Here is a 10,000-nt window from a genome sequence, read left to right as displayed (position 1 = left end):
ATATATATATAACTATATATATATATATATTATAAATATATATTATATTGATTTTATTTACTTATACACTCACACATAACATATATATATGTAGACATTCATTAAATATATATTAGGCATACACACACAATGGCATTACACAACACACACAAACACACACACACACACAACACATATATATATATAATTATATATATATATATATTAATATATATATATATATATATATATATATATGGGTTGTGTGTGTCGGTGTGTGTTTGTGTGTTGTGTGCGTGGTGGTGTGTGAGTGTGGTGGGTGTAGTGGGGTACGTGTGGTGTGTGTGTATTGTGTGTATGTGTGTAGTGTGTTGTGAGTTGTGAGCTATGTGTGCGTGTGGTGTATGTGTGTATTGTTGAACCATCTATATATATTAGATTACTACCACCACGGTCAGATTCAAGTATTGTAGCTAAGAGGATGGTGCTTGATAAGTGGCAAGCACGTAAGTACTAAAAATACAAACTCTTTAAAGTTGATCAGTCATATTTACGTAAAACTAAGCCAAAAAAATCAAAGCCAAAACATTCTATAGTGATAAGGAGTAAGTAATTCACTGAATAAATAATGGGCAATTTACCAATGTATATCCACCTAATGAATTGCAGAATACTTGATCACAGGCCCGCATTGCAAGGGGTTGCTTGTTCTTCCGCCGTCTCGTTCAGGGGGAAACTAATTCATTTTCCTTCGACACTGGCGTCCCGAAAAACCTCCAGAGGAGGGACTATCCATCTCTTTTTTTTTTTGTTTCCTTGATTTTACTTTGTAGGGGGTATATAGGGCCGTTGCCTGCCTTCTTAGAGTGTGTTGTAGATGTGAGGTAAGTGTAACGTCCTTCTCGTTTCCGTATATATATATATAAAAGTGAGAGTGACTCATGTAGTTTTAATATAGATAAAGTAATGATAAGTTGAGGGCTGCGGCGCCATGACACTGAGCAGAAGAAGCCAATGATCCATCACATTTTTTACCCAATGAAGAGCTTATCCATGAAGTCCAGAGAGAGGAATAGGGTGTGAAAAATGTGCTAAAAAATAAGGCAAAACGACGCAGAAACCCTGAGAAGTAGATAATTCATTGTAAAGCAGCTAAAAGGAAAATCAAGAGTGAAATACATTTTTTGAGGAATGCTGTTGTAGCGCCATGATGAAGATAATGATCATGAAATTTATAATGATTAAGATAATAATGAAATATATGATGATGATGATGATGATAGTAATGAATTTGGTGACAATGTAATCATAATGATGATATGATCATGATAGTGATGGCAATCATGATGATAATGATCAAGAGTATATTAATTTTTTTTTATATATTTATAATAAATATTTTAAAATTTAAAATTAATTTTTTTTATATTTTTTTTATTTTTTTATCTATTAAAATAATTTAATTAATTACAAAATTTATTTTTTTTTTAATTAAATAATAAATTTTTTATTTTTTTTTTAATTTATTTTCTATTTTTTTTTAAAGGGGATATTAAAGAACGTGTTGATAATGATAATGGCCCTAAAGATAACGCTGATGATAGTGACACTGATGAAGATAATGAAATTACGGATATCAAATACCCCCCCCCCAAAAAAAAAAAAAAAAAAAAAAAAAAAATTGTCTGGGAATACGAATAGTACAAGAGACTTGAATGATAATAATAATAATAAAACAAAAAAAAAGCAGCTAATTTATGAACTGCGATATTACTAGAAATTTGATAATCTAAACATAACAGATGGCAGCCATTGAGCTCAGTTCCCCCTCCCATATTCAAACAATTGCAAAAACACACTCTTTTAACACTTCACCTTTTTAAACAATGGACCATTCATAATGAAAAAAAATTATCTCTTTTTCCATACCCTAACGAAGCATTTCCAGGTAACTCATGTATAATTCAGGTCTCCATTATATTTGGGGTTATCATAGATTTATTAAGGATTTTTTTATTTATCTTTTATTTATTTATTTATCTATTTTGTCTTCAGATGCGTGTTACGTTTTATTTCATATTAATTGCTTGCTTCTTTCTGAGGATAGGCACTATCATGACGATTAGGTAGAGTGGGAGGGGACACATGAGGTGATGGTGGTAGTATTGCAAGGCGTGTTGCTAATATAGTGAGCTATTTTTTTGCATGGATTTAAAGGGTGAGGTAGGCTGTGAGCTATAGGCTGGGAATCCGAAGACCGGCGAGATACATTCTTTAGTTGGGAGAATTGCCGTGTGTAATTTCTTTTTGGCGTCATGTAGTGATACACATACTCACAAATACATACACACACACACACACATACACACACCCAAACACACACACACACCAAAACACGCACACACACACACACACCCAAACACACACACACACCAAAACACGCACACACACACATACACACCCAAACACACACATACACACCAAAACACACACACACACACACACGTACACACCAAAACACACACACACACCTACACACTAACACACACATACACGCACACCTACACACACCTACACACTAACACACACACACAGAAACATTTTTTAGGTAATGTATCTTCTAAGATCTTTCTCGGCACTTTGAGATCCTATTTCCGGATCGTTTCTTCCTCTTTCAAGCGTGTATTGCAATATCGCAGTGAGCTATTTTTTGCAATTAAAGGACGTGCTGTCTTTGAGCTATTCTAGGCTAGGAATCGAAGACCGAGATTTCCACATTTAGTTAGAATCCACCGCCTTTTTTTCTAATTTCTTTTGCATTGTCATCATCTCCTTGTCGGCCTTCTTCTTTTCCTTTCTTTTCTTTCTTTCTTTTTTCTTCTTCATCAGATCCTTCTCCTCTTTCTTATTTTCCTTCCTCTTCTTCATTTCCTGCTCCTTCTTCTTCATCACCTTCATTTTCTTTTCCTTCTCTTTTCTTCATATTGTTCTTTTTCTGCTTCTTCGTCTTGTCCTTTTCTTTCCCTTCGTTTTCATATTATGTTGATAACATGAGACACAAAATTGCATTAAATCATAACAAGCTAATGTTGCATCAAATTCATGATTAGTTATTCACTCAAAATATATATTTTATTTTTTTAAGGAAATTACTGTGAAGTTGCTCTGAATTACACGAGAATGTGTGGAAAGATAGATTGGAATGCATCGTATTAATTAAATGGAGTTTGATAAGACTTTATTATTCATCTATTTGATATCATTGCAAATTTGTTGTTTATATGCAATGTTTGTCTATTTGTCTGTCTGCCTTTGATATTGCTTTGGTTTTATCTCGTTAGTTTGGGAAATGATTTCAATATTTTCTTTTTCTTTTCTCTCGTCGGTTAGGAAAAGTCTTTTACATTTTTGTTCATATTTTTATCCGTCAGTGCTACGGTCTTTTTCGAGCGATACATTTCGAAAACTTAAACTGGACGGGATACATTTACAAACAATATACCTTGATGAAAACGCCACGACAAATTTCAAACTTCATTCCAATCCTTTTTTGTTTTGTTCTCTTAAACGTAACGTAGCACAGAGATTCCTTTTAACAGTGACAAATCATATTAACTCACCTTTATGTAATAACGTATTGTGCCACTCTTGCTCTCAAATGAACATGGCAGGGAGCTCTCAGGCAGCTGGAATTTGAACGGGAAGGTGTGATATCCTCGGGGCAAGATAGGTACATTCCCTTCAGGTTTATCTGAAAAAAATAGAGAAAAAATATATATGAAATTTTAATACTGTGATACGAACGGAAAATCCAAAGAAATGAATTAATGAATTAGTGAAAAAAATAAGTTCTGACAAATAAAAGGCACTGCATTTGATTTCAGTAATCACTGCTATTCACCTCCAGCCATATTGCATGCAATGATCATTATAATCATACCTCTACTGAAAAAATAATCTGCCATTAAACACATTAATTCACTATTTATACACAGACATACATATTCAAATACACATAATACACAGACTTATATTAACGCACTTACAAACATACACACTTACACCAACACACTCACACTTGAATAAACACACATACATAAATAGATGGACTGATAGATATAGATAGGAATATAAAACACCTATAACCTGCCCAGCCACCCAAAAATACCACATGATCCTTGTCTTAATCTACATCCCGAGGTAAATAAGACAAAAAAAAAAAAAAAAAAAAAAAACATAGTGGGTTGCTAAGTGGGGCGAAGGTGGGCTGTAGGCTGAGAGGTGGGTATTGTGGCTGACAAACTACTTGTCTCTTTTACTTTCTTTTTCGCTCTATCTTTATCTTGTATTTCTCTCTCTCTCTCTTTCTAACTTTCTGTCTATTTCTCTCTTTCTTTCTTCTCTCTCTCTCTCTCTCTGTCTATTTCTCTCTTTCTTTCTTCTCTCTCTCGCTCTCTTTCTTCTCTTTCTCTCTCTTTCTTCTCTCTCTCTCTCTCTTTCTTTCTTCTCTCTCTCTCTCTTTCTCTCTCTCTCTCTCTCTTTCTCTCTCTCTCTCTCTTTCTTCTCTCTCTCTCTCTCTCTCTCTCTCTCTCTCTCTCTCTCTCTCTCTCTCTCTCTCTCTCTCTCTCTCTCTCTCTCTCTCTCTCTCTCTCTCTCTCTCTGTCTCTCTGTCTGTCTCTCCCTTAACATTGAGAGAGAAAGAAAAAATCATTGCTACAGATGCATTCTGGCTTCACCCTGTCACGAGGTGTTATTGATATGTTGAGCACATTTAAGTTTTTTTTTTCTAAAGAATAAATGATGATAATAATTATGACGATAATGATAATATGATAATCATAATGATGATAATGATAATATTGTTATTGATCATGATAATGATAGTGATGATTATAACAATGTGATGATGGTGTTACTGATGAGGATAATAGTGATGACAATAATGACAATAATAGTTATGATGGTGATGATAACAACAATGGTAATTGCGATAATAATGGTACTGATGAGTATAATGTTGATGATAATGATAGTAATAAAAATCATGATAATAGCTTGTACTTATGACAAAGAAAAAAAAAAGACTTAAAGCCCTTATTGAGACTATGCTTGTCGTGCTTGCTTGCTTGCGTTTTCGAGTAAAAGCAGAATGTCTGTAATTTCCCTGTTCAATTTGATCACTCTGCTTGCATTTCATTATATGAGACTGTTGGAATGGTTTCCTTCTGCTTGAAAGCATAGAAGGATGAGTTGGTGTGGGCGTTGTGTAGATAGTTAGTGTGTGCTTGCGTGTTTATTTGTGTATGTGTGATGTGCTTGTGCATTGGTGTGTTTTTGTTTGTTTGTTTGTGATCGTGAGCGGGGGCACTTGTGTATGAGTGTATATCTATGCATATAAAGTGTGTGTATGTGTTGGAGTATGTACCCTTATGTATGTTTTTGTATTTATCTGATACGGATAGGCATACATAAAAAAAACATATACTCATAAATACGTATAAACATATACAGATGCGTATATTTGTTTTAAAAATGACATACATACCATCATGCACGCACCAATCACCCGTATATCACTTAATTACATAACTGCATTAATCTTTTTGCACAGACAAACAATGACCAAAGGCAGCTATAAACACACCGAAAGCCACAGACATCCACAAACAGCCACAGAGTCCAGGAACATCCCCAAAGACAGTCACAGACATCCACAGACATCCAAAAACACAGCCATAATCCACAAACAACCACTCAGACCGTCACAGATATCCATAGATAGCAACAAAAAATCTCACAAACAGCCACATCCATACTCAAACATCCACATACATCCACAACCAACCACACATCCATCCAAAGTCATCCACAAACAGCCTTAGGCAACTACAGGTATCCACAGAGAGCCACAGACATGCACAAAGAGCCAAAAAAACAAAAAAACAATCACAGACACACAGACAGACAAAAGACAGACACAAGCATCCATAGACAATCAAAGACATGCACAAACAACCAAAAACAATTACACGGACGACTTCAGACATGCACAGACGACCACAAAGAGCCAAAATACATGTTCCAGACATCCGCAAACAGCCACCGAGACATACCGACATCAACAGACAGGCCACAGCGAGAGAGCGAGATCATGTGTACCCGGAGCGTCGCCATGGTAACGCGTAAGCACGTGCTGATGACGTAATTGCTAGATTAATTCCGAAGCATCATTTGATAAGGTTCCCCTGCAAAGGTTAGCGCGCAATGGGATTTAGAGGCGATTCTGTTGGGCGGTGGATTGCTTTAATGCCTCTTTCTATCGCCGTCTGTCCTAGTTTATATGGCTGTCTATATGTGTGTGTTTGTCTTTCTCTCTTTTTTTTTCTTTCTCTCTCTGTATGTATCTTTCTTTCTTTATCTATCTCTATTTCCTTCTATCTCTTTCTGCTTCTGGTTATGTCTGTCTTTCTTTGTTTGCTTCTTGAATTATTTCCCCACTTGTTACCTTCTTTTTTATCTATGTATCTCCCTTCCGCTTCACCTGTTTTAAACTATTAATCAATGTTTGCACACACACACATTCACACATATATACGTGTGTATGTAAGAAAAAAGTGATAGAAAATACACACACAAACACACACACACACGCACACGCACGCACACCACCACCACAAATACACACAACAAACACACTCCACACTACCACCACGCACGACGCACGACACACACACACGACACACACACACACACACACACACACACACACACACACACACACACACACATACATATATATATATATATATATATATATATATATATATATATATATATATATATATATATACATATTTACATATGTATATAAATATGTAAATGCATACACTTATTTACACATATCCATGTATCTCTTTCTCTATCTATCTATCTATCCATCTATCTATCTATCTATCTATCCATCCATCTATTTATCTATCTGTTTATTTATGTATTTACAAACCAACCACACACACACACACACAACACACACACACACACACACACACACACAACCGACAAACAAACACACCACGCACACACGCACACACACAAACTTTCATATATATATATATATATATACATAATATATATTATATATATATGAGGGATATATATATATATATATATATATATATATAATATATATTATATATATTATTATATATACAAAATTTATATATGCGTTTTCTTGTATATTATATATATATAGATTTTTCTTTTTTAATATATATAAATATACACATACAAACATATATATTATATATATATATATTGTGGTGGTTATATGTAATATACCCACATGTTTATGCCTATTCATATATATACATTATATATATATATATATATTTTTTATATATATTATATGTATATAAACAACATATATATATTATATATATATATAAATATATATATATTATATATATATATATATTATATATATATATATATACATACACACACATGTTTATGCATATTTATATATATATATATAATATATTCTATATATCTAAAACATATATATATATTAAAATATATTAATGTAATGGTGTTGTGTGCATGTGTGTCTTTATGTTATATATATATATATACATATATATAAAACTTCTTTCATTATACTGTATATATATATATAAACATTATATATTATATATACTATATATATATATATATTAGTATATATATTGTATATATATATATAATATAATATATATATATATAGATTGTAATCTAGAGCGCTATATATAAACTATACATATATATATATACCACTTATTTTACACATATCCATGTATCTCTTTCTTTCTCTGTCTATTTATCTACTCCACTATATAGTATATATACTCTATATATCCGCTCCAATATATATATCTATTCTCATATTATATTATTAACAATTCAGCATATATACAACCACATCACAAACCACACACACGTCATATATATATACATATATATATATTAGATATATATATATATATATATATATATATATATATGTATGTATATATATATATTTATATATATATTCTATATATTATGTGTGTATAATGATGTGGCGTGCGTGTGTGTACATGTACGTTATGAATATATATGTATATATATACAATATATATATATTTCTATCATATATTGTATATATATAGTTATATACTTATATATATATATATATAATACTATAATTCATAACTCAGAAATTATACCCCACACACTACAACACACACTACACACACAATCACACCACACACACACCACACACACACACCACACACACAACACACACTATATATATATATAATATATATAAGATCTTCTATTAATATATATATATATATATATAAACACATAACCACACCACACACACACACACACACACTACACACTACACACACCACACACTACAACATTCCTTCAATCACACCCACACATATATATATAAATATATATATATATATATATTATATATATATAATATATATATACATATATATATATATAATCCACACACACACACACACACACCACAAGACACACCACACATACTATATATATATATATATTATCATATATATATACATATATATGTATATATTCTATTTAACATATGTATAAACATTATTATAAAATCAATACCCACTTATTTACACATACTCCATGTATCTCTTTTCTCTGGTCTATTCATCTATCCATCCCTGCCTAATTATGTATGTACACATCTTCACACACATCCACACACACAAACACACACACACACACACACACCCCCCCCCCCCCCCCCCAACCCCCCCCACCCCACCCCCCCCACACACACACACACCCACATATCTAACTTTCGATATTATATATAATTATATAATAGTAATAACTAACATTATATATATACATATATTACTTTATTATCTTATTTATTATATATATTTTAATTTATGATATATCATGAACTATATATACTTCTTATAATAGAATATTAACTATACATATTATAACTTGTATATTATATATATAATATGATATATATATATATATATATATATAATACTAATATATATATATCATATATATTCTCTCTATATAATATTATCAGTAACATATATGTATCATTAAACTTATATATATATAATATACCTATATATATATATAATGTAAATGTATATAAAATATATATATATATATATATATATTTACAACATATATATGTAAAAATATAAACTAATATATATATATATATATAGATCTTCTATATATATACATATATCTATATATATATATATATATATATATTATATATATATGTATATAACTCATAAATTATATATATATTACATATATATATATATATACATATATATATATATATATATATATATATTATATATATATAATATATATATATATATATATATATATATCTACATGTGTGTGTGTGTGTGTGTGTGTGTGTGTGTGTGTGCATGTATGCACATTGTTCAACACAAATATAAAAAAGCCTCACCCAGACTAATACACAAACCCGCATATATAAACACAAACTCTTTGCCAAATCTGCAAAAGTAATTTCTGGATATACAAAGCGACGAAGATTTTTCTAAAGCAAAAAATCCATTGCATTATGTATCGATCTTGCAATACTTAGATATCGTAGTGTCAGGTGAAACTACATCATAGTGAAGCAAAATGTTATGTTTTACCTGACCGATGTGTGTGATGTGATTTCGGTTCCGGGTGAGTAATAGGTGCATTATTGTGAGATGTAACGTAGCGAGAATAGGAGTATCTTTCTCTTTCTCTCTCTCTCTCTCTTTCTCTCTCTCTCTCTTTCTCTCTCTCTATCTCTCTCTCTCTTTCTCTATCTCTCTCTCTCTCTCTCGCTCTCTCTCTCTCTCTCTATCTATTTCTCTCGCTATCTCTATCTCTATCTCTCTACCTATCTCTCTCTCTCTCTCTATCTCTCTCTCTACCTATCTATCTTTCTCTATCTCTC

General features: G+C 31.5%; 1 protein-coding gene across 1 annotated transcript in view; it reads right to left on the bottom strand.

Moving 5' to 3' along the window:
- LOC122252302 (arrestin domain-containing protein 2) overlaps window positions 1-10,000 on the bottom strand; it is a 48,425-nt gene that overhangs the window by 37,872 nt on the left and 553 nt on the right. The window contains exon 3 of the mRNA XM_086537513.1: window positions 3,600-3,730. Coding sequence (XP_086393639.1) covers window positions 3,600-3,730 — 131 coding nt within the window. The remainder of the gene's footprint in view (window positions 1-3,599; window positions 3,731-10,000) is intronic.

This window comes from Penaeus japonicus, unplaced genomic scaffold (assembly GCF_977035675.1).
Source record: "Penaeus japonicus unplaced genomic scaffold, GWHDUDI00000001_assembly GWHDUDI00000006, whole genome shotgun sequence".
NCBI lineage: Eukaryota > Metazoa > Arthropoda > Malacostraca > Decapoda > Penaeidae > Penaeus > Penaeus japonicus.
Note: the sequence above shows the minus strand (reverse complement) of the source record. Positions and strands in the feature narration are given on the sequence as shown.